This window comes from Erythrolamprus reginae, chromosome 8, assembly GCF_031021105.1.
Source record: "Erythrolamprus reginae isolate rEryReg1 chromosome 8, rEryReg1.hap1, whole genome shotgun sequence".
Taxonomy (NCBI): Eukaryota; Metazoa; Chordata; class Lepidosauria; order Squamata; family Dipsadidae; genus Erythrolamprus; species Erythrolamprus reginae.
The window spans coordinates 20,693,028-20,719,028 of record NC_091957.1 but is presented as its reverse complement, the minus strand read 5'-3'; the positions used below and the strand labels follow the sequence as shown (position 1 = coordinate 20,719,028).

At 43.0% G+C, this 26,001-nt stretch overlaps 1 protein-coding gene across 1 annotated transcript in view; it reads right to left on the bottom strand.

Annotated features, from left to right (window-relative positions):
* ACAP3 (ArfGAP with coiled-coil, ankyrin repeat and PH domains 3) overlaps positions 1 to 26,001 on the bottom strand; it is a 136,036-nt gene that overhangs the window by 80,484 nt on the left and 29,551 nt on the right. The window contains exon 2 of the mRNA XM_070759208.1: positions 2,331 to 2,388. Coding sequence (XP_070615309.1) covers positions 2,331 to 2,388 — 58 coding nt within the window. The remainder of the gene's footprint in view (positions 1 to 2,330; positions 2,389 to 26,001) is intronic.

Genomic DNA, 26,001 nt, shown 5'->3' with positions numbered 1-26,001 from the left:
TATTATTATTATTATTATTACTATTATTAATCATCATCATCATTATTATCATCATCATCATTATTATATACAATGGTACCTCTACTTGCGAATTTAATTAATTCATTGAAGCAATGAATGTAAAAGTAAATAATGTGCGCAATTGGGGAAACCACAGGGAGGGTGGAGGCCCTGTTTCCTCCCAGGAGATTCCTAGAGAGGCCCCACGGAGGTTTCTCCCCACTTTTTCCGGCCCTGTTTCCTCCCAGGAGATTCCTAGAGAGGCCCCATGGAGGCTTCTCCCTGCCTTTTCCGGTTACAGTTTCAGAGGCTCGGGTTTGTAAGTGGAAAATGGTTCTTGAGCAGAGGCAAAAAAAAATTGAACACCCGGTTCTTATCTAGAAAAGTTTGCAAGTAGAAGCGTTCTTAGATTGAGGTACCACTGTATTATTATTATTATTATTTTTATTATTATTGTTGTTGTTGTTGTTGTTGTTATTGTAGTTATTATTATTATTATTATTAATTATCAACATTATTGTTGTTGTTATTATTATTTACATCAACAATACAACACAGCAAACGAGATCGCTATGCTGGATTTCGTATTTCATCACCAGTTGGGCACTTCCCAATCACCTATGACTGCATAAGAACATAAGAAGAGCCCTACTGAATCCACTGAGATCCTTTGGCACTGTGCCCAGAGTGCCAAGGACCACTCGGACCACTTTCACTGGCTTATGCCAGAGTCGTTGCAGCTCAATTTTCAGATCTTCATATTTCGCATTCTGAAAATGGAACTGTAATGAACGATTCTGGCATATTATTATTATTATTATTATTATTATTATTATTATTATTATTATTATTATTATTATTAAGCATGAAGTTCAGTCCACTGAACATTTAAAAATGTATTAAAAATATCAGACTGGCTCTGATGGTTGATAAGAGTTGCTGCCAGCATTCTAGGTATCAACCAAGTACCGTATTTTCCAGACTATAAGACGCACCAAGATTTCAAAAAGGTAAGTAAGAAAAAAAGTTTTTGCGCTTCCCAGCCTCCAGGAGCATTCTGCAGGCCTCCTAAACCCTCTGTGCAACCTGTCTTTTTTTCAAAAACGGACCCATTTTTACCTGTTTTTGCAAAAAACGGTGCCTGCATAGTGTTTGGGAGGCCGGCCCATTTTTCACCCATTTTTTTGCAAAAATGGGTTGCATAGAGGGCTTGGGAGGTCTGCAGAGTGTAGGCTGGAGGTAGGCAAAAATGCCATTTTTGCAAAAAAAGACTTGTTTTTCACCCATTTTCCTGCAAAAACGGGGGTGTTTTTACCTTTCCCCCAGCTCTGAATCCTCCCAAACCGTCTGTGCACCCCATTTTTGCAAAAAAAATGGGCCCATTTTTCTCAAAAATGGGACGTGGGGGCAAGGCTTTGGGAGGGCAAAAATGGTTGTATAAGACACACTGACATTTCTACCCACTGTCTTATATTCTGAAAAACATGTATCTACTTAAAATGGATCTTGTTCCATGTAGCACAGGTTTTTTTGCAGCTCTGCTGGTAATACAGTAGGAAGCTGCAGCTTCTTGCTATATTTTGCAAAATTCTTGGACATGGTACCCAGCACCCTGATGACAACGGGTATCACTGTTACACTGTTGTTGTTGTTGTTGTTGTTTGCATGCAGCCTGTCCTCAAAACCTTCCACATTTAGGATGATCCCACTCCTGGAATTCTTTCTTGCTGGCCAAGGCTAATGGTCAAGGCTTTATAAAACCCTAGTATGGCCACATCTGTAATATTGCATCCAGTTTTGATCGCCACATTACAAAAAAAAGATGTTGGAGGCTGTGCAAAAAGTGCAGAGAAGAGCAACTAAGATGATTAGGGGACTGGAGGCTACAAATATGAAGAACGGTTGCAGGAATTGGATGTGACTACTCTAGAGAGAGAGAGAGAAAGGACTAGGGGAGACATGATATCAGTGTTCCAATATTTGAGGGGCTGCCACAAAGAAGGAGTCAAACTATTCTCCAGAGCACCAAAAGGCAGGACAAGAAGCAATGGGTGAAAACTAATTGAGGACAGAAGCAACCTAGAAATAAGGAGAAACTTCCTGACAGTGAGAACAATGAAGCAATGGAACTGCTTGCCACCAGAAATTGTGGGAGGTTTTTAAGACGAGACGTGGCAGCCACTTTTCTGAAGTGAGTACAAGCTCTCCTGCTTAAGCAGGGATTGGGTTAGAAGACCTCCAAAGTCCCTTCAAACTCTAATTGGATGAATTAATCCATCAACCGACTCTGATTATGGGTTCGTGAGAAAATATTTTCCCGCCCTTCTTACCTTATCAAGCTTGACTTCTATCTCCACGACATCTGTTTCTACTTCATCTATGGTTGCCCTGCAAAAAAAAGACAAGAAAAATGGAGATTAAAACATCAGCCTGCCATCCCATCAATTACAGTGGTACCTCTACTTACGAACTTAATTCGTTCCGTGACCAGGTTCTTAAGTAGAAAAGTTTCTAAGAAGAAGCAATTTTTCCCATAGGAATCAATGTAAAAGCAAATAATGCGTGTGATTGGGGAAACCACAGGGAGTGTGGAGGCCCTGTTTCCTCCCAGGAGATTCCTAGAGAGGCCCTATCGAGGCTTCTCCCCGCCTTTTCCGCCCTGTTTCCTCCCAAGAGATTCCTAGAGAGGCCCCAGGAAGGCTTCTCCCTGCCTTTTCCAGCCGTTTCCTCCCAGGAGATTCCTAAAGAGGCCCCGCAGAGGCTTTTCCCTGCCTTTTCCAGCCCTTTTTCCTCTCAGGAGATTCCTAAAGAGGCCCCACAGAGGCTTTTCCCTGCCTTTTCCAGCCCTTTTTGCTCCCAGGAGATTCCTAAAGAGGCCCCATGGAGCTTCTTCCCACCTTTTCTGGCCCTGTTTCCTCCCAGGAGATTCCTAGGAAGGACCCATGGAGGCTTCTCCCTGCCTTTTCCGATTACAGTTTTGGAGGCTCAGGTTTGTAAGTGGAAAATGGTTCTTGAGAAGAGGCAAAAAAATCTTGAACACCCGGTTCTTATCTAGAAAAGTTCATAAGTAGAGATGTTCTTAGGTAGAGGTACCACTGTACTAAGTTAGGAGAAAGTGACACTACGAACAGCTGAAAGACAGGATGGGAACGGAGGAGTGGGAGTGCTCTTTGGCCTGAATTCCATGTTACGTTAGTGTTCAGAGAATCATTGGAACAACCCTTGTTAAATTGGCAATTTCATCTTGTTGCTTTTTCCCCATTCAACTTCTCCATCGACCTGCATGGGGCTCATTTTGTAAGTTAGGCCCGGGGAGAGAGGTTTTAGAGGTCATCTAGCGCTACCCTTAAATGCAGAAAACAGGGTGCACAAATGCATGTCTCTGCCCATCGGTCTCCTTAGATTTAAATGCACTTATATACCGCTTCGTAGTGTCTTGTAGCCCTCTCTAAGTGGGTTTACAGAGTCAGCCTCTTGGCCCCAACAATCTCACTTTATGGGAAGGGAGAGGAAAGGGAGAGAAACGGAGGGAAGGGAGGGGAAAGAGGAAGGAAGGAAGGAAGGAAGGAAGGGGAAGAAAGAAGGGAGAGAGAGAGAAAGAAAGAAAGAAGGAAAGAAAGAAAGAAGGAAAGAAAGAAAAGAGAGTGGGGGAGGGAGGGAGGGGAAGAGAAAAGGAAATTAGAAAAAAAGGGAAGGAAGGAGAACAGAGAAGGAAGGAGAGAGAAAGCAAGAACAAAGGAGAGGGAGAGAAGGGAGAGTAGTGATAGAGAAAGCATGAGAGAAGGAGGGAAGGAGAGAGAAGGAAGGAGAGAGAAAGCAAGAAGGAAGGAGAGAGAGTGAAGTTATAGAGAGAGAGCAAGGGAGGGAAGGAAGGAAGGAGAGAAAGAAAGAAGGAAGGAAAGAGGGTGAAGTTATAGAGAGAGAGCAAGAGAAGGAAGGAAGGAGAGAAAGAAAGAAGGAAGGAGAGAGGGGGAAGGGTGGGGAGTTATATAGAGAGAAAACAAGAGAGAAGGACAGAAGGAAGGAAGGAAGGAAGGAAGGAAGGAAGGAAGGAAGGAAGGAAGGAAGGAAGGAGGTTAGTTCCATGGTCCCTCCCACTTTGTATTTGGAGTTCATTTCACATTGCTCTGCCCAAATTTCACTGTCTTAACAGTAGAGATTTAGCCATGGCTTCAACTTTAGCCATGGCTGTGAAGAAGAGGTCTGCATTTCCTCCATTTGAAAGGCCTCGCTTTGAAAGAAATATAGTCCAGAATAAATCTCCAGGAAAAGTTAGCATGCTAACTCATCCTCCATCAACTCCCCCAGGCCCCATAACTATGCGCATACAGCCAGGCACTCAAGAGGAAAAAATATTAATAAGCCAGAATCTGGGACTTACAATTTAGTCAATCTGGAAGTAAGGTTGAGTCAAGAGTGAGTGAGGAAGAGAAGAAAGAGAGAGAGAAGAGAAAGAAGAAACAGAGAGAGGGAGAGAAAGAAGAAAGAGAGAGAAGAGAGAAAAGGAGAAAGAAGAGAGAGAGAAAGAAGAAAGAGAGAGAAGAGAGAGAAAGTGAGGGGGAGAGAGGGAGGAAAGAAGAAAGAGAGAAGAGAAAGAGAAGAGAGAGAGGGAAGGAGAGAAAGAGAGAAAGGAAAGAGAGAGAAGAGAGAAAAGAAGAAACAGAAAGAAGAGAAAGAAGAGAGAAGAGAAAAAGAGAAAGAAGAAAGAGGAGAGAGAAGAGAGAAGAAAGAGAAGAGAGAGAGAAGAGAGAGATAGAAGGAAGAGAGAGAGAAGAGAAAGAAAGAAGAGCGAGAAAAGAGAAAGAAGAAATAGAGAAAGTGAGGGAGAGAGAGAGAGAGAGGAGAGAAAAGAGAGATAAAATAAATGTTTTCCCTGGAACTCATTCGGGTGGTAGAACAGGACAATGGTTCCTTTAAGCAAACCATGGGGTCAACTTCTCCATCCACCCACCCACTCTCCTACCAGCCTGGCCAAATCCCAGGGCTTTGCAGCTCCTAATTGTGTGATTTGTGATGCAGGAGAGAAAGGGGAGCCTGGGAAATGTCTTGGCTCGCTTTCCGCCAGTATTCCGACCTTCGCACCCGCCCCTCGTTTCCACCCTGCGATTATTTTCCTCTCCTCTGAATCCATTCTTCCTCTCCGCAAACTCAAAATCTTGCTTCACCGGGTTGCATTTATCCTTCCCATTTGAAGGGGTAGCTCCTTCCCTCCTTCCTCAGAGGGAAACCTGTCTCGGAGGCCAACCAGGTAAAGAAGATGTCAGTTTTGTATCAAACTCCTTTTTCTGAATTTACTCACTCACTTCCCGTCAGGAATTTAAATAGAAGTACTATCCATTGTAGTAGAACAGAATACAGTGGTACTTCTACTTACGAACTTAATTTGTTCCGTGACCAGGTTCTTAAGTAGAAAGGTTTTAAGAAGAAGCAATTTTCCCCATAGGAATCAATGTAAAAGCAAAAAAGGCATGTGATTGGGGAAACCACAGGGAGGGTGGAGGCCCTGTTTCCTCCCAGATTCCTAGAGAGGCCCCACGGAGGCTTCTCCTTGCATTTTCCGGCCCTGTTTCCTCCCCACCTTTTCTGGACCTGTTTCCTACCAGTAGATTCCTAGAGGGGCCCCACAGAGGCTTCTCCCCACCTTTTCCTGCCCTGTTTCCTCCCAGGAGATTCTGAGAGAGGCCCCATGGAGGCTTCTCCCTGCCTTTTCCGGCCCTGTTTCCTCCCAGGAGATTCCGAGAGAGGCCCCATGAAGGCTTCTCCCCTTTTTCCGGTCCTGTTTCCTCCCAGGAGATTCCGAGAGAGGCCACATGGAGGCTTCTCCCCGCCTTTTCCGGCCCAGTTTCCTCCCAGGAGATTCCGGAGTGGCCCCATAGAGGCTTCTCCTCGCCTTTTTTGGCCCTGTTTCCTCCCAGGAGATTCCTAGAGAGGCCCCACGGAGGCTTCTCCCACCTTTTCCGGTTACAGTTTTGGAGGCTCGGGTTAGTAAGTGGGAAATGGTTCTTGAGAAGAGGCAAAAAAAATCTTGAGCACCCGGTTCTTATCAAGAAAAATTCGTAAGTAGAGACGTTCTTAGGTAGAGGTACCACTGTACTCTCCGTTATAGTAGAACATAATACCTTATGCTACCAGCCTTGAAATCTTGGGCTTAGACCGGTGCTTCACAAATAGTGGGGTGGGCCCTATTGAGGTGGGGGGCACGAAGCGATGCGGTGGGGTGCATGACCCTCGGGAAACATGCTTTTTTGCCATAGGGAGTAGGGTTTGCTTGCACTGAACAATAGTACACAGCACAGAGCAGGAGATTATCAAGTGAAGATAACAAACCCTTAAGAGACCCCATGGAAAAAGTTTTAACAGGGCCGAAAAGAAAGGAGGAGAGAGACAGAGATCATGAGAAAAACGTAAGTCTCCCGAAAGTTAAGAAGAGGAAGTATGACAAAGTGTATGTAGTGCTTAGCTTCACTGTGACTACGGTGGGAGACGAGGAAAGACCACTATGTTTACCGTGTCTAAAAATGCTGGCAGCGGACAGCATGAAGCCAAATAAATTAAGGCATCACTTAAACAACATTACATCCCAATCACGCTGATAAGCCGCTTGAGTTTTTTCAGTGAAAATGTACCAAATTTTGCAAAGAATCGTTCCGGTGGATAGTTGGACGGGGGGGGGGATGTTTACTTCTTCTTTGGCGGGGACATAACAGAAAATAATTGAGAAACAATGGTTTAGTCTACATCATGCGTAGCTTCTTCTCTGGCAATATAACACTGCTAACTAAAGCATACAAAACATTTGCAGGACCAATTTTCGAATACAGCTCACCTGTCTGGAACCTGCATTGCATATCGGATATTAATACACTGCTCAAAAAAATAAAATAAAGGGAACGCTCAAAGAACACATCCTAGATCTGAATGCATGAAATATTCTCATTGAATACTTTGTTCTGTACAACAGCAGGTGAAATTGATAGTCCATCAGTGTTGCTTCCTAAGTGGACAGTTGCATTTCAAAGAAGTTTGATTTACTTGGAGTTATATTGTGTTGTTGAAGTGTTCCCTATATTTTATTTTTTTTGAGCTGTATACAAATGAGGGAGCCCAAAACTATTTCACGAGAAGAGTCCTCGATTCCTCCGCTCGCAACAGAATGTTTTATGCCACCAGACTTGAAATCTTGAGCTTAGACAACTTAGAGCTACGTCGCCTTCGAACCGATCTAAATGTGGTTCATAAAATCATCTGCCACAACGTCCTACCTGTCAATGACTACTTCAGCTTCAACCACAACAATACATGAGCACGCAACAAATTCAAACTCAGTGTGAACCGCTCCAAACTCGACTGCAGAAAATACGACTTCAGCTTCAACCACAACAATACATGAGCACGCAACAAATTCAAACTCAATGTGAACCGCTCCAAACTCGACTGCAGAAAATACGACTTCAGCAATAGAGTGATCAATGCCTGGAATGCACTACACAACTCTGTGGTGTCTTCCCCAAACCCCCAAAACTTTAACCTTATACTGTCGACATCACCCCATTCCTAAGAGGTCTGTAAGGGGGCACACCGGCGTGTCTACCATCCCTGTCCTACTGTCCTCATTCATCTGTATTTACTTTGCTTATGTTTACACCTATACCTGCTATCTTTTTCTTAATAGTCTTTATTAAACATTTTTAAAATTAAAAATAATACAAAACAGACACACACACACAAACATGAAACCCACAATTTTCCTCATTGCAGCAAGTTCGTACCGGCATCACTGATAACAGTTACTTATCCAAGTTCTCATTTTTAATATACTGCCCCCCCCCCAAAAAAAATAAAGGGAACACACAAAGGACACATCCTAGATCTGAATGAATGAAATATTCTCATTGAATACTTTGTGTTGTACAGAGTTAAATGTGCACAATAGCATGTGAAATTGACTGTCAATCAGCATTGCTTCCTTAGTGGAGAGTTTGATTTCACAGAAGTTTTGATTTACTTGGAGTTATATTGTGTTGGTTAAGTGTTCCCTTTATTTTTTTGAGCAGTATATATTCTACTCTATTTATTACATTATTATTTACATGATTACTATTTACACACATATCCCCCCCTTTTTTTGCATTTTCTTACATACAAACGTATAAATACACATGTATTATTATCTAATTTTTGTTTCTATTTTCTAACCAGATTATACCGCCTAATTCAAACTTTGTAGTATTCTGATTCTTCCCTTTGTCAATTTGTCCATTTTGGCGCACGCCAATAATTTACTGATTTATATATAAGCACACGAACAAATAAATAAATAAAACAGGGAGGAGTTGTTGAGTAATTGGGCCATCACCATCTTTGTGGATCCCATTCCTGGCTCATTTGTGGTGGATCCAGAAATTTCATCATCCATCCCACAGAAGATAATTGGACAAGGAGAAAATTAGGATTCAGGGACTATCCCTCCGCTGTTTGATGTTCTCATGCTTGGAAGATGAAACTATGTAGGGTACCGATTGGGTTATTTTCTAGAACATTACGCTATATCTCAGGGTTAGGCAGTTGTTCTGTAGAAGTTCATTGTGTGTCTATTTGTTCTACCTGCTTTTCCCCCAAATAATGCATCCCCTGCTAATAAGCCCAATCGGGCTTTTGAGTGCATGGCAAGAAGGCCAAGCGCTTATTTCAGGGTTCCAAAAAATATAAGACAGGGCTTTATTTTCGGGGAGGGAAGGAAGGAAGGAAGGAAGGAAGGAAGGAAGGAAGGAAGGAAGGAAGGAAGGAAGGAGATAGATGGATAGGTGGATGGATGGAGAAAAATCGATAGATAGATACCATGTTTTCCCCAAAATAAGGCATTCCCTGATAATAAGCCCAATCGGGCTTTGGAGTGAATGGCAATAAGGCCAAGCACTTATTTCAGGGTTAAAAAAACATATAAGACAGGGTCTTATTATTGGGGAAACATGGAAGGAGGGAAGGAAGGAAGGAAGGAAAGAGAGAGTTAGATGGATGGAGATACAAAGATACATAGATAAAGATAGATAGATAAATGGATAGATGTAGATAGATACCCTATTTCCCCCAGAATAAGACATCCCCTGATAATAAGCCCAACTGGGTTTTTGAGTGCACGGGTAATAGGTCCAAGTGCAAGGATTTATTCGAGGTTCAAAAAAATGTAAGACAGGGTCTTATTTTTGGAGAACGATGGAAGGAAGGAAAGAAGGAAGGAAGGAAGGAAGGAAGGAAGGAAGATAGATGGATAGGTGAAACACAGTATGTCTATCATCTCGGTTGCCATTCTCCACCCCAGTTCAGGTTTAGAAGAAGCCACATCTCTCTATTTCTCTCTCTCTTATACACACACACACACACAAACACACACACTCTTCAAAAACACCTCGTCCCCAATTGTCCCCAAAAGATCCATTCTACCTCGTGCAGGAAAACGCATTTCCCATCTGATTCCACCAAGAAGACCTTTCCAGCTTTGGATCCAAGTTTGTTTGTTATCCAAGCGAGCCGATCCTCAAAGATCTGCCTGGCTTCCCATAATCGGTGCCAGGTGTGTGTGTGTGTGTATTTAGAAATGGGTAGAAGAAGCAAGACAGAAACAGCCTTGGCCTCGTCCAGGAGAAAGAATCCAGTCCTGCTTCTTGGTACCCGGGAATTCTACTACAATCCACAGATTGTGACAGCGGCCCCGAGGCGAGGCCAACTCCGTCTGGAAGCTCTCGCGGAGGTGAGTCAGGGCGCGTTAATCGCGATCGCGGCATCCGCGGGGAGATAAGGAACACGTGAGTTTTGTGTGACCTCTTCCCCGACCTGTGCAAGTTTTGGCACGCTGGAATAGATGCCTTTTGTAAGGGGATACAGCAGCTTCCGAGAAACATTGGGTTAAGTAGTTATGCTTCCCTCCAGAAGTTGTGAATGCTCCAACACTGGAAGTTTGTAAGAAGATGTTGGATAACTATCTGTCTGAAGTGATGTAGGGTTTCCTGCCCAAGCAAGGGTTGGACTAGAAGACCTCCAAGGTCCCTTCCAACTCTGTTGTTGTTGTTGTTGTTGTTGCTGTTATATTATTATTATTATTATTATTATTATTATTATTATTATTATTATTATTATTACTATTACTATTACTACTACTACTACTATTACTACTACTATTATTATTATTATTACTATTACTGCTACTGCTACTGCTGCTACTACAACTACTACTACTACTACTATTATTATTATTATTATTATTATTATTATTATTATTATTATTATTATTGTTATTATACCAGACTGGCAGCAGACAGATGTTGCGAAAGGGCAGAAAGTTGTTGTTTTACATGTCTTGATTTCAACAAATCCATCAGCTTCAGGCAGCAAAATGGAAAGGATTGACACTTCTCCACTGCTTCCAAACACTAATTCCCAGTCCTATTGTGTTACTCCGAATTGGTTTCTCCTACCAAAGTCCCCCTTGGAATTCTTCTCAATCAAGAAGAATTCCAAGGGGGAATTCTTAGGCTTTACTAGATGTGTTCAAAGCAATGGAAGCTGCAGCTTAATGTTTCCAAATGTAAAATAATGCACTTGGGGAAAAGGAATCCTCAATCTGAGTATTGTGTTGGCAGTTCTGCGTTAGCAAAAACTTCAGAAGAGAAGGATTTAGGGGTCGTGATTTCCGACAGTCTCAAAATGGGTGAACGGTGTGGTCAGGCGGTAGGGAAAGCAAGTAGAATGCTTGGCTGCATAGCTAGAGGTATAACAAGCAGGGAGAGGGAGATTGGGATCCTACTTTGTAGAGCGCTGGTGAGACCACATTTGGAATAATACTGTGTTCAGTTCTGGAGACCTCACCTACAAAAAGAGATTGATCAAATTGAACGGGTCCAAAGACGGGCTACAAAAATGGTGTAAGGTCTTAAGCATAAACCTTTATCAGGAAAGACTTCATGAACTCAATATCTGTAGAGTCTGGAGGACAGAAGGAAAAGTGGGGAAATGACTGAAACATTTAAATATGTGAAAGGGTTAAATAAGGTTCAGGAGGAAAGTGTTTTTAATAGGAAAGTGAACCCGAGAACAAGGGGGCACAATCTGAGGTTAGTTGGGGGAAAGATCAGAAGCAACGTGAGAAAATATTATTTTACTGAAAGAGTAGTAGATGCTTGAAACAAACTTCCAGAAGACGTGGTTGGTCAATCCACAGGAACTGAATTTAAACATGCCTGGGATAAACATAGATCCATCCTAAGGTAAAATACAGGAAATAGCACAAGGGCAGACCAGATGGACCATGAGGTCTTTTTCTGCTATCAAACTTCTATGTTTCTACTATTATTATTATTATTATTATTATTATTATTATTATTATTATTATTATTATTATGTACAACAGCCATCAGGAATGCCAGAGATGGTAAGCGAGGGCCCAAGGGGAGAGAAGTTTTGAAGAAACCAGGTGCCAAAAACAGGATGTGAAATGGAACCTTGTAATGGAAACGTGAAATGGAGAATTAGCAAATTCGGACATTTATAAGGCCACTCTTGGAATACTGCATTCAGTTTTTGGTCACCACGATGCAAAACAGGATGTTGAGATTCTAGAAAGAGTGCAGAGAAGAGCAACAAAGAGGATTAGGGGACTGGAGGCTGAAACATATGAAGAATAGGAATAGTCCGATGAAAAGAAGGACCAGGGGAGACATGATAGCAGTCTTCCAATATCTCATAAAGAAGAGGGAGTCAGGCTATTCTCCAAAGCACCTGAGGGCAGGACAAGAAGCAATGGGTGGAAACTAAAGAAGAAGACAAGCAACTTAGAACTAAGCAGGAATTTCCTGACAGTCAGAACAATTAATCCGTGGAACTGCTTGCCTCCAGAAGTTGTGAATGCTCCAACACTGGAAGTTTTAAAGGTTGGATAGCCATTTGTCTGAAGTGGTGTAGGGTTTCCTGCCTAAGCAGGGGGTTGGACTAGAAGACCTCCAAGGTCTTTCTCTTCTTTTCTCTTCTCTTCTCTTCCTTCTCTTCCCTTCCTTCTCTTCTCTTCTATGAAAGGAAATCAACCTATTCCCCAAAGCAACTGAGGGCAGGACAAGACGCAATGGGTGGAAACTAAACAAGGAGAGAAGCAACTTAGAACTAAGGAGAAATTTCCTGACAGTCAGAACAATTAACCCGTGGAACAGCTTGCCTCCAGAAAGTTGTGAATGCCCCAACACTGGAAGTTTTTAAGATGATGTTGGATAACCATTTGTCTGAAGTGGTGTAGGGTTTCCTGCCTAAACAGGGGGTTGGACTAGAAGACCTCCAAGGTCCCTTCCAACTCTGTTAGTCTATTCTATTGTAGACGCAGCCACCGAGGTCAAACATAGCCACGCCACCTGAGATATCTGGAAACTGACAGCTGGAGGGAGCTTCTGAATGCTTTATGGCCCATCGTCTCGGCAGCTGAACCCTCCCATAAACCAAAAGTCAGAAATTCTAGTAAGAATGTCTGATGGCTTTCCAAGCGATGCAACTCGGTACCAACTTAGGCTTCTAAAGGCTGGGTCTTCCAACGCATCAGGCCCAATTTCGCTCCCCAAGACTTAGTTGGCATTCTTTTCAAACCCAGATGGACGTTGGCACCCCGCCTGTGATTCCTACGACGTCAAACATTCTGTCTCTCCCTGACGGGCGGCAGACACTAGCCGTCACCACTTGATTTCTGCGGCCTACTTGGCAGTATGTCCCGGAGTCACGACAGGGTGCCAGAATTCTCCTCAGGGAGAGAAAGAGAGAGAGAAAGGGAGAGAGAGAAAGAGAGAGAGAGGAAAAGAGAGAGAAAGAGAGAGAGAGAAAGAGAAAGGGGGGGAGAGAGAGGAAGAGAAAGGAAGAGAGAGAGACGGAAAGAGAAAGAGAGAAAGAGAGAGGAAGAGAGAGGAAGAGAGAGAGGGAAAGAGAGAGAAAGAGAAAGAGAAAGGGGGGAGAGAGAGGGAAAGAGAGAGAGAGAGAAAGAGAGAGGAAGAGAGGGAAAGAGAGAGAGAGAGAGAAAGGGGGGAGAGAGAGGGAAAGAGAGAGAGAGGAAGAGAGAGAGAGAGAGAGAGAGAGGAAGAGAGAGAGAGAGGAAGAGAGAGAGAAAGAGAGAGGAAGAGAGAGGGAAAGAGAGAGAGAGAAAGAAAAAGGGGGGAGAGAGAGGGAAAGAGAGAGAGAGAGGAAGAGAGAGAAAGGGAGAGAGGGAGGGAAAGAGAGAGAGGGAAAGAGAGAGGGGGGAAAGAGAGAGAAAGAATGAGAGAGAGAGAGAGACCCTCACACCCAGACAACTTGGCGTCCAGACACGTAAGCCCGACTTTCAAGAAAAAATAATAATAAAGCATCACCAATATTTTTTTTTTAAAAAAAACCCAAAACCCGGAGGAAATGCTTCAAGCTGTTAATCACCATTCTGGATTACATAAGACAGGAGAGAGATCTGGTTTCGTTCAACAGCGACAGAGAGACACGGAGGGAGAGAAGCAAAAACAGAAGAAGTAGCCAGTGAGGTCCAACTAGGACAGCTGGCCTTGAGCTCCGTTTTCCCACAAGACCGGCAGAAAAGCCTGCTGTAACTTACAAGGGGGATGAATTGAATAGAATAGAATAGAACAGAATAGAATAGAATTTTATTGGCCAAGTGTGATTGGACACACAAGGAATTTGTCTTTGGTGCAGATGCTCTCAGTGTACATGAAAGACAAGATACATCTGTCAGGAATCATGAGCTACAGCACTTAATGATTGCCATAGGGTACCAATAAGCAATCAGGAAACAATCAATATTCATATAAATCGTAAGGATACAAGGAACAAATTCCAGCCATACAATCATAAATGGGAGGAGATGGATTATAGGAATGATGAGAAAATTGATAGTAATAGTGCCTTATTAAATAGTTTTGACAGTGGTGAGGGAATTATTTGTTTAGCAGAGTGATGGCATTCAGGAAAAACCTGTTCTTGTGTCTAGGTGCTTGGGTTTGCAGTGCTCGATAGCATCGTTTTTGAGGGTAGGAGTTGAAACAGTTTATGTCCAGGATGCGAGAGGTCAGTAAATATTTTCAGGGCCCTCTTTTTGACTTGTGCAGTATACTGGTCCTCAATGGAAGGCAGGTTGGCAGCAATGATTTATTTTCTGCAGTCTGCAAATGAAGATTTTTTCCATCGGTCAGACATTTTTGATCTTGGAATGGCATGGGATATGTAGTCTTCGGCTTACAACAGATCATTTTGAAAACCCTCGAAGTTAGAACAGCACTGGAAAGAAGTGGCTCTCTCTCATTCTCTCCCTTCCTTCCTTCCTTCCTTCCTTCCTTCCTAACTACCTTGTCACATCTTCCTTCCTTCCTTCCTAACTACCTTGTCACATCTTCCTTCCTTCCTTCCTTCCTAACTACCTTGTCACATCTTCCTTCCTTCCTTCCTTTCTAACTACCTTGTCACATCTTCCTTCCTTCCTTCCTAACTACCTTGTCACATCTTCCTTCCTTCCTTCCTTCCTTCCTTCCTTCCTTCCTTCCTAACTACCTTGTCACATCTTCCTTCCTTCCTTCCTTCCTTCCTTCCTTCCTTCCTGCCTTCCTGCCTTCCTTCCTGCCTTCCTGCCTTCCTTCCTTCCTAACTACCTTGTCACATCTTCCTTCCTTCCTTCCTGCCTGCCTGCCTGCCTGCCTGCCTTCCTTCCTTCCTTCCTTCCTTCTTTCCTTTCTTTCTTCTAAAAGGGAGGCCTATCTGAGGAGCTCTCCCCTGTCCACTGGCAATGAAGAGCTATAATTTGGACCCCATTTGATCCATCCTCCTTGAATCTGGCTCCAAGGGAGATAGATTCTGCATCTGCCTGATCCTTTTTTTAGCTTCCCCCTGCCTGCCCCCCCCCCCCCCCGGTATTGTTGGCAAGGCCTGGCTTTTTCTGAAATACAATAATGAATGTGTTTCTCCTGGGCTGATTCCTTCTTGCTATTTTTATTCTCCTGGCCTGGAAGTCACGTGGGCTCGGCATGGAAATCTTTCCCCTCTGTTTGGCTGCGAAGGTTCCGCGAAGGTTTTTATCTCAGCTGAAGAGAAAGGGCTGAAGAGAGAGAGGGAGGGAGGGAGGGAGGGATAGATGGGATAGAAGGAAGGGATGGATGGGAAGGAAGGGAGGGAGAGAGGGAGGGATGGGAAGGAAGGAAGGAAAGATGTGATCATCAGAAGGAAAGAAGGAACTGATGGATGAGAAGGAAGGATGGGATGGATGGATGGATGGGAAAGAAGGAAGGAAAGGATGCAAAGGGAGGGAGGGAGGGATGGATGGGAAGGATGGGAGGGAGGGAGGGAGGGAGAGAGGGAGGGAAAGAAGTAAGGGATAGATGGGAAGGAAGGAAGGAAAGATGTGATCATCAGAAGGAAAGAAGGAACTGATGGATGAGAAGGAAGGAAGGGATGGATGGGAAGGATGGGAAAGAAGGAAGGATAGGCAATTTTCAGTGATATTTTGCTTCCGCTCATGCGCAGAAGCAAAAAACCCACCGAAATCTCAGGGGTGCAAGTGGCCCCCTCATAAAATTTTGCTCCCTGCGCATGTACAGAAGCCAAATCTTGCTTGGTAGTGGCGGGAGCCAGCATTGGGCCAGATTACTTGTGGGACCACCTTCTGAGTCCCACAGAGTCAGCCTTATCCAGGTCTGTTCTGGTGACCTCACCTACAAAAAGATATTGATAAAATTGAACCGGTCCAAAGACAGGTTGCAAAAATGGTGGAAGGCCTTAACATCAAACCTACCAGGAAAGACTTCATGAAGTCAATCTGTATAGTCTGGAGGACAGAAGGGAAATGGTGTGTGTGTTTGTTTGTTTGTGTGTGTGTGTGTGTGTGTGTGTGTGTGAACACGATCGAAGCATTTAAATATGTCAAAGGGTTAAATAAGGTTCAGGAAGGAAGTGTTTTCAATAGGAAAGTGAACCTAAGAACAAGGGGGCACAATATTAGGTTAGTTGGGGGGAAGATCAGAAGCCATGTGAGGAAATATTATTTGACTGAAAGAGTCGTAGATGCTTGGAACAAACTTCCAGCAGACATGGTTGGTCAATCCACAGTCACTGAATTTAAACATGCCTGGGATAAACATAGATCCATCCTAAGATAAAATACAGGTAATAGTATAAGGGCAGACTAGATGGACCAGGAGGTCTTTTTCTGCCGTCAATCTTCTAAGAATTCTAGCTTTGCAGCTGAGAAAAGTTAAAATCATAAGTAACACCGGACAAATTGAGCACAAGGAACATAGGATTGACCCTCCTGCTAGCCTGTTTTGTGCTTTTCAAACCATGTCTGGAGGACCAGAATCCTGTGCATTTTTTTGATTAATGAAGGGAATCCTTGCAGTCCCTAAGAATCCAACACAAATTCAACACAACGCGGAGCCAACACAAAGCCAACACAAATTCAAGGGTTTCCACCGCCACCCAGCTTCTTCTACACACCTCCCACACTTGCAAAGCCTCCTTTCCCCACCTTTGTAACATCATATTTCCCATCCCTCGCTCGCTCCCTCTTTCTCCCCCACGTGAGAAAAAAAAACCCAGCACCATGGCAACCCTTCACCATGGCAACCGTCTCCATGCTCAGGGGATCCAGGGCTGGCCACCACCGCCGCAGCTGGCATCTGCTCCCATCCCTCAAAGAGGCTCTTAGATTTCGCGTGGCAGGCCAAATGTGGCACCCAGCCTCGTCGCGTTTTGGGATTTGGAGGCTGCCAGGAGCAGCCAGGGAGATATATTTTTAGCATAAAAAAACTGGCTGTCAAAATTGCAAATCATCAGGGTTGTGTGTGTGTGTGTCTGTGAGAGAGACACAGAGAGAGAGAGAGAGAGGAGAAAGAAGAAAGAGAAAAAAGAGAAAGAAAAAGAGGAGAGAGAAATGAGAGAGAAAAGGAAGAGAGAAAAAGAGAAGAAAGAGAGATAAGGGAAAGAAAGAAAAAGATGAGAGAAAGAGAGAGAGAGAGAGGGGGTGAGAGAGAGAGAAAGAGAGAGAGGGAAAGAGACAAAGAGACAAAGAAAGAGATAGAGAGAGAAAGAAAGAAGAGAAGAGAGAAAGAAGAGAAGAGAAGAGAGAGAAAGAAGAAAGAGAGAGAGAGGAGAAAGAAAGAAGAAAGAGAGAGAGAGGAGAGAGAAAGAGAGAAATTAAGAAAGAGGGAGGGAGAAGAGAGAAGAGAAAGAAAGAGAAAGATAGAGACAGGGAAGAGAGAAAGAAAGTGAAAAGAAAGAAAAAGAAAAAAGAGAGAGGAGAGAGAGGAGAGAGAAACGAGAAAGAGAGAGGAGAGAGAACAGAAAGATAAAGAGAGGAGAGAGAAAGGAGAAGAGAAAGAGAGAGAAAGAAAGAGAAAAAGAGAGAGAGGGAGAAAGAGGAAAAACCTAACCAGTAGATTTCTCCCTGGTGGTTGAAACCAGAATTTTGCATTTATGAAACATCCTTTTTCTGTGCTATCTTTTTATCCTAACTTGGAAATAATAAAAAAAAAAGCTTTGAGGTTTTTAAGGGCAACACACAACACGCATGTAATAGCAAGCATTCACTGAAAATCAATTTCATTAAGTGTAATTGAAATAAATTTCACTATACTGTGCAGAAGGTGGGGGGCAAGGTTTTAGGTTTTAGAAAGCCACCTTAAACCAGAAAAATTTGGTGCACATCCCAATACTTCGTCTTTCTTGTATTTTCATCCCACAGGGATCTAAGACTCCTAGTGGACACCCATTTAAATAGGAGCCAGCCCTGTGCAGCAGCTGCCAAAAAAGCCAACACAGTTCTTGGCTGCATTGACAGAGGGATAGAATCAAGATCATGAGAAGTGTTAATATCACTTTATAAGGCCTTGGTGAGGCCACAGTTGGGATCCTGCATTCAGTTTTGGTCGCCAGGATGCAAAAAGGACATTGAGACTCTAGAAAGAGTGCAGAGAAGAGCCACAAAGAGGATTAGGGGACTGGAGGCTAAAACATATGAAGAACGGTTGCAGGAACTGGGCATGGCTAGTTTAATGAAAAGAAGGACCAGGGGAGACAAGATAGCAGTCTTCCAATATCTCAGGGGTTGCCACAAAGAAGAAGGAGTCAAGCTATTCTCCAAAACACCTGAGAGGAGAACAAGAAGCAATGGGTGGAAATTAGAGAAGCAACTTAAAACTAAGGAGAAATTTCCTGACAGTAAGAACAATTGATCCGTGGAACAGTCTGCCACCAGAAGTTGTGAGTGCTCCAACACTGGAAGTTTTTAAGATGATGTTGGATAATCATTTGTCTGAAGTAGTGTAGGGTCTCCTGCCCCAGCAGGGAGTCTGACTAGAAGACCTCCAAGGTCCCTCCCAGCTATTCTATTCTATTTTATTATATTTTATTCTATTCTTCATTTCACTATTCTATTCTATTCTTTCCTTTCTATTCTTTCTTTTCTTTCTTCCATCCATTTTTCTTTCCTTCCTCCCTTCTTCCCTCCCTCCCTTTCTTCTCTCTATTTTTCTTTTTTCCTACCTTCCTCCTTCCCTCCCTTCCTTTCCTTTCTTTTCTCCATTTTTCTTTCCTTTCTCCCTCCCTCCTTTCTTTCTTCTCCTTTTTTCTTTCTTTTCTCCCTCCCTCTAATTCCTTTCTTCTCTCCATTTTTCCTTCCTTCCTTCCTCCCTTCCTCCTTCCCTCTCTTTCTTCATGGGCATTGAAGTTCGCACATGTTAAAGTCACCCAGGTTAAGAAACACTGCTCAATAGCACCAATAAGCTGTGGGCCAAAGATCCATATCTCCAAATAGCTGGTTGTTTCCAAATGACGGGATAATCCACGTGTTCCCTGATTATTATGAGCCCAGGATTATTTCCCATCAGCCACCCGTGAGCGGACCAGAATTACTCCATTTCCTGCAGGCTGGTGGGAACCTCAAGCAGGATGAAGCAGACAAAACAGATCAACCAGGAACTAATTGTGGCGCTCTCCCCCCAGCCAAGATACACAAATCCACCACCCTCGCTCCCTCCACGTGTGTAAGCAAAACTTCCCCGGGGATTAGACCCCGTTCGGCACATGAGAAAGTTAAAATGGGGAACTCAAAACCTCCTACCTAGCTCCTCCCACCCCCATTATTTTTGGCGTAATAATAATAAGGGGGAAAAATATCCAGGGATTGAAACATTCCAAATTCAGACAACTATTTAAACTAAATTTCCAGAGGATTGCCTTATTTTGCCATCTCCTCCCACTTAGGACTGTAATATTTATGGACCCCTCGCATCCTGGACATAAACTGTTCCAACTCCTACTCTCAGAAACGACGCTACAGAGCACTGCAAACCCAAACAACTAGATACAAGGACAGGTTTTTCCTGAATGCCATCACTCTGCTAAACAAATAATTCCCTCACCACTGTCAAACTATTCAATAAGGCTGCACTACTACTACTATCAATTTTCTTATCTCATCTCCTCCCATTTATGACTGTATGACTAATTTGTTGCTTGTATCCATATGATTTATATTAATATGGATGGTTTCCTAATTGCTTATTTGTACCCTATGACAGTGATGTTCAAACTTTTTTGAGCCGCGGCTCATTTTTTACGTTTACAAAATCCTGGGGCACACCACCAACCAAAATGACACTCTAATATAGTACATATTATACACATAGTTAAACATTTACCTCCAGTCCTGACCAGGATTAGAAATCGGGACCATGGGGAGGAGTAGCAGCTTCAACTACTCGTTGTGGCCACACAATTACAAGTGTGCGGCAGCCCAAGTGGGGACCTTCCTGGGTGTGGATGAGAAGCAGCCTGCTATTGGTTCATCGCTACTGGTCAGGATGAATCCTAGAAGGTGATTGGTCAGTGAGCGTTTCCTGTGCCTCCACTCTTCCTGTTGCTGATAGCTGGTGGGATTGTGAGGGGAATGTTTATGTTCGGATAGATCCCATGTTTAATTTCCCCACGGCACACCTGACCATGTCTCACGGCACACTAGTGTGCCGCGGCACTCTGGTTGAAAAACACTGCCCTATGACAATCATTAAGTGTTGCACCTCTTTGCCGACGATGTAAAAATTTTCAACACTGCCACAACCAATACCGAATACCGTACGCAACCTAGACTTACAATCCTAGGTTTAGAGCTACATCGCCTTCAACATGACGTAAGCATAGCCCGTAAAATCATCTGCTACAACGTCCATCCTGCCCACAAGATCATATGCTGCAATGTCCTGCCTGTTAAAGACTACTTCAGCTTGAACCACAACAACACACGAGCACACGACAGATACAAACTTAAACCGCTCCAAACTCGACTGTAGGAAATACAAGTTTAGCAACCAAGTAGTTGATGCATGGAACTCACTTCCAGACTCTGTAGTATCATCACCTAACCCCCAAAACCTTCCCCTTAGACTCTCCACTCTGGACCTCTCCCTATCTATCTATCTATCTATCTATCTATCTATCTATCTATCTATCTATCTATCCATCCATCCATCCATCCATCCATCCATCCATCCATAATTTTATTTATTTATTTATTTATTCATTCAGTCAGTCAGTCAGTCAGTCAGTCAGTCAAGTGCCTATTGGGGGTATGCAAAGATATAGTAATATTCATATACATGATACTAGTAAAAAAGAAACATTAGGACAGGGGACGGAAGGCACGCTGGTGCACTTATGCACGCCTCTTACTGACCTCTTAGGAATCAGGAGAGGTTGTTTCCTTCCTAAAAGGGGCTGATAATTTGGGTGCATCTTATACTCTGAATGTAGCTTTTTCCCAGCCCTAACTAGCTGCTAACGATCTTCCCAGCTCTTCCCTTGCAGGCCCCTTCATTGTTTCTCTGTGCAAAGAATGTTTTGCAAGCCCTTGCAGGATTTCTTTCATTGCTCTAAGTTGCTCCAATTTTTTCTTTCCAGCCCTAACCAGGTGCTAACAATGTTCCCAGCTCTTACCAGCTTGCAAGCTCTTTCATTGTTACTCTCTGCAAAGAATGTTTTCCAAGCCCTAAGTCTTTGCAGGTTTTTTTCCATTGCTTTAGTTGCCCTGAATATTTCTTTCCAGGTGCTAATGATGTTCCCAGCTCTTACTGGCTTGCAAGCTCTTTCATGGTTACTCTCTCCGAATAAAAATGCCCTAACCAGGGGATAAAATAATGTGCTGGCTAAGGATGCCAGCCAGATGAATACCTGCTAAGCAGATTCTTTTCCCTATTTTCCTCCCCAAAAACTAAGGTGCGTCTTATACTCTGAAATATACAGTAATCTGGTCCTAACCCACGCAGGGCTTTATAGGTAATAACCGATACTTTAAATTGCATTCGGAGACCGATCAGAGTGATGGAGTGATGCCTCTTTTCTAGGCAAGTCCAAAACTGAGCTGCCGATTTATTTCATTTATTTATTTTTATTGATTTATTTATTTTGTCTAGCACATAATGTAGGTTTGTGAGGATATAATCATAGCAATATACATCAATAAAAGATTAGAAAACATTAGGAATAATATAGAAGAAATAATCATTAGGAGTAATAAGAGTTCATATTCATGAAGCAAATAGAAAACATTAGGACAGGGGACATTATTATTTTTATTATTTTTATTATTATTATTATTATTATTATTATTATTATTATTATTATTATTATTATTATTTATTATTGGATTTGTATGCCGCCCCTCTCCGCATCCGTTTGTTTTATCACATATGTATTGGTGGTATACAAAGATACAACAATCTCTATATACATGATGCTAGTAAGAGAGAAATATTAGGACAGGGGACGGAAGGCACGCTGGTGCACTTATGCGCGCCCCTTACTGACCTCTTAGGAATCGGGAGAGGTCAACTGTGGACAGTGTAAAGGTTAAAAATTTGGGGGTTAGGGGATGACACTACCGAGTCTGGTAGTGAGTTCCACGCTTCGACCACTCGATTACTAAAGTCGTATTTTTTGCAGTCAAGTTTGGAGCCGTTTACATTAAGTTTGAATCAGTTGTGTGCTCGTGTGTTGTTGTGGTTGAAGCTGAAGTAGTCGTTGACAGGGAGGACGCTGTAACATATGATCTTATGGGCTATGCTTAGGTCGGGTTTAAGGCGACATAGTTCTAAGCTTTCTAGACCCAGGATTGTAAGTCTAGTTGTGTAGGGCAGTGTTTCCCAACCTTGGCAACTTGAAGATATTTGGACTTCAACTCCCAGCATTCGCTGGCTGGGGAATTCTGGGAGTTGAAGTCCAAATATCTTCAAGTTGCCAAGGTTGGGAAACACTGGTGTAGGGTATTCTGTTTCAACCAGCCTGATTTGCACCGTAGCCCAAGACACCAAGATCGGCGTTTCCTAACTTCCTCACAGCCGTGGTGGTCTACTCATTCGTTCGAACTCGCTTCGCGTGGGTTCCATGCCGTCTTGCCCTTCTCTCTCTTTTTTTAAAAAAAATAATTGTGGCTTTTTAAGTTTCTAAAATCTAAGCAAAGTGGGAGTTCGGAACTGTCTTTTTTTTTTTTTGTAAAAAAATTAAAATTAAACCAACTGCCTTGCGGGATGCCCCTCAAATAGCCATGCTTTAAATTCCCATCGTAGCCCAGGAAAGGCCAGCCACTAAATCACTCTGTGCAGCCACACAACCGAAGCCATTCTTAAAATATTCTCTCCCCCCACACCACCACCACAGGCGGGGGGGGGGGGGAGCCCTCTTCTGAAACAGGGTAGTTGTTTATACAAAGTCAGCTGCGGCTCCGGAAATCTCCCTTCCTTTCCAAAATCTCTGCCCCCCCCCCCTTAGTTAAATTATGCCAAGGTCTATGGAAAGCCACTGGCCAAAAATGTTCGGAGGGAGGAATGTTACACAAGGTGGGGGGGGGGGCTTCAGCTCGAGCCCTTCCTATCGACCTAGATAAAGGCCAAGCGTTTGTTTCAGGGTTCAAAAAAATACTGTATTAGGCAGTCTTATTTTTGGGGAAACATGGGAGGGAAGGAGAAACGAAGGAACGAAGGAAGGAACGAAGGAAGGAAGGGAGATAGATAGATAGATGAATAGGTGGAGATAGATAGACAGACAGACAGACAGTCAGACAGACAGATAGATACCCTGTTTCCCCCAAAATAAGACATCCCCTGATAATAACCCCAATCAGGCTTTTGAGTGCATGGCAATAAGGCCAAGTACTTATTTCAGTGTTCATAAAAATATAAGACAGGGTCTTATTTTGGGGGAAACAAGGAGGGAGGAAGGAAGGAAGGAAGGAAGGAAGGAAGGAGGGAGGGAGGAGATAAGATGGATAGGTGGATGTAGATAGATAGATGGATGGATGGATGGATGATAGATAGATAGATGATAGAGAAGAAAGAAAGAGAGAAAGAGAGAAAGAGAAAGAAAGAAAGAAAGAAAAGAAGGGTGGGTGGGTGGGTGGATGAATGGATGGATGTTATATAGATAGATGGATGGATGGATGCATAATAGATAGATAGATAGATTTTATTTATTTATTAGTTGGATTTGTATCAAATATGTTGTGGAAATAGATGCAATACATCTAAACATCCAATTAATATGATTAAACAGACTTTTAAAAACTCCAATATAATTTAAAAGCATTCATCATCATTCATTCAACAAAACATACTAAACCAGGGGACTAGATAGATAGATAGATACCCTGTTTCCCCCAAAATAAGGCCCAGCGCTTATTTTGGGGTTCCAAAAAATATAACACAGGCTCTTATCTTTGGGGAAACATGGTACCTGTTAGTACGAGTTGAGATTCTTCCTAAAACTAGGGGGGGGGCTTTCTTTTTCTTTTCCCTTCCTTCCTTCCTTTCTCATCTGGGGCTCTCGGCAGCTGGCGTTCGCTCCAGCGGCTGAGAGTCCTTGCCAGGTCCTTCTGTGGCCGAGGGTCCCCCACCCCTCTTTTATTTTCACAGGGAGAGGGGTGGGTGGGGAGGGCGAGAAGGAGGCCCTGGCCATTGATTTCGACAGCTGCGCGGAGAGGCTTCCATGCCAACTTCCTTCTCTCCGGTTCTTGGCAAGAGGCAGTGCTCCAGCCTCATTCATAAAACCGTGCCAACAGCTGGCAGCGGCTCAAATCCCAGCGAGGCCGTGGCAGAAGTGTCTTAACCCTTCCCGAGCCAGCGGTTCCCAGCCAAGAGTTTGCAGGTGTTGTGTCTTGGGAGAGGGACCAGTGTGCCTTGCTCACAAATCACAGCGAAAAACGTATCGGAGGAAATTGAGAAAATGGTTACAAGAAATAACAGGTATAGCCATTGGATTTACGTCAGAATTCTTTTTTATTAGGCATTGTTAGATGATGGTATGTTAAAAATGTAAAAATATCTAGTACAGTGGTGCCTCTACCTACGAACGCCTCTACTTACAAACTTTCCTAGATAACAACGGTGTTCAAGATTTTTTTGCCTCTTCTCAAGAACCATTTTCCACTTACAAACCCGAGCCTCCGAAACTAACTGGAAAAGATGGGGAGGAGCTTCCATGGGGCCTCTCTAGGAATCTCCTGGGAGGAAACAGGGCCGCAAAAGGCGGGGAGAAGCCTCCGCGGGGCCTCTCTAGGAATCTCCTGGGAGGAAACAGGGCCTCCACCCTCCCTGTGGTTTCCTCTGTCGCACGTATTATTTGCTTTTACATTGATTCCTATGGGAAAAATTGCTTCTTCTTACAAATTTTTCTACTTAACAACCTGGTCACGAAAGTTCGTAAGTAAAGGTACCACTGTACTAGAATTGCTTACGTCCAAAAATGGAAGGAAATAAGGTAAGGAAATAATCAAATACTGTATATATATATATATATGAATGTATAAATGTATAAATATAGAAAACATCGATATGAATGTAAATATTGGTTTGGTTCTGCAACCCAACAAGACCGACACAGATTTCAGAGGAGAATCAGAACTGCAGAAAAAAAACAATTGTTCCCAACCTGCCTTCCATTGAGGACCAGTAGACTGCATGAGTCAAAAAGAGGGCTGTGAAAATATTTACGAACCCCTCACATCCTGGACATAAACTACTTCAACTCCTACCCTCTAAATGTCGCTACAGAGCACTGTACACCAAGTCAACTAGACACAAGAACAGGTTTTTCCCGAACGCCATCACTCTGCTAAACAAATAATTCCCTCAATACTGTCAAACCTTTTACTAAGCCTACTAGTTTTTTCTCATCATTCCTATCACCCTTTTACTCCCACTTAGGACTGTATGACTGTAACTTGTTGCTTGTATCCTTAAGATTTTTATTAATATCAATTGTTTCTTCATTGCTTATTTGACCCCTATGACAATCATGAAGTGGTGTACCACATGATTCTTGACAAATCTATATTTTCTTTTATGTACACTGAGAGCATCTGCACCAAAGACAAATTCCTTGTGTGTCCAATCACACTTGGCCAATAAAGAATTCTATTCTATTCTATGCTATGCTATGCTATGCTATGCTGTTCTGTTCTATTCTGTTCTATGCTACGCTATTCTATGCTATGCTATGCTATGCTATTCTATATATGGAAATATATGTTGATCCACCTCTAAGTACAAAAATATAAATATTGAAAAAAATATCAATAAATATATATATATTTCAAAAAAAACCAAATCGCAGGCATACACGCAAACACACACACACACACACACACACACACACACACGTTTGAGATTGTTTGTCTGGGGCCTGACTTCATCAACCGGGCAAAACAATTGACTTACACATCACTCCATCATCCGTCTTCAACAGAGCCAGCATTTGGCCAAAGGACAATTCCTCTTCTTCCTTCTCTCGTCCCTTTGTCTATATTCATTTTTTGTATTTTTTATTTCCCTCCAAACTTGGCTCGCTGCTTTCGGTCTTAGGAACAAGGGAGGGTTTTTTCCCTCTGGTTTTTTTATATATATTTTTTTCAACTTTTGCCAGACAACATTCTGTCTCTATTTTTCTCCCACCCCCCCACCCCAG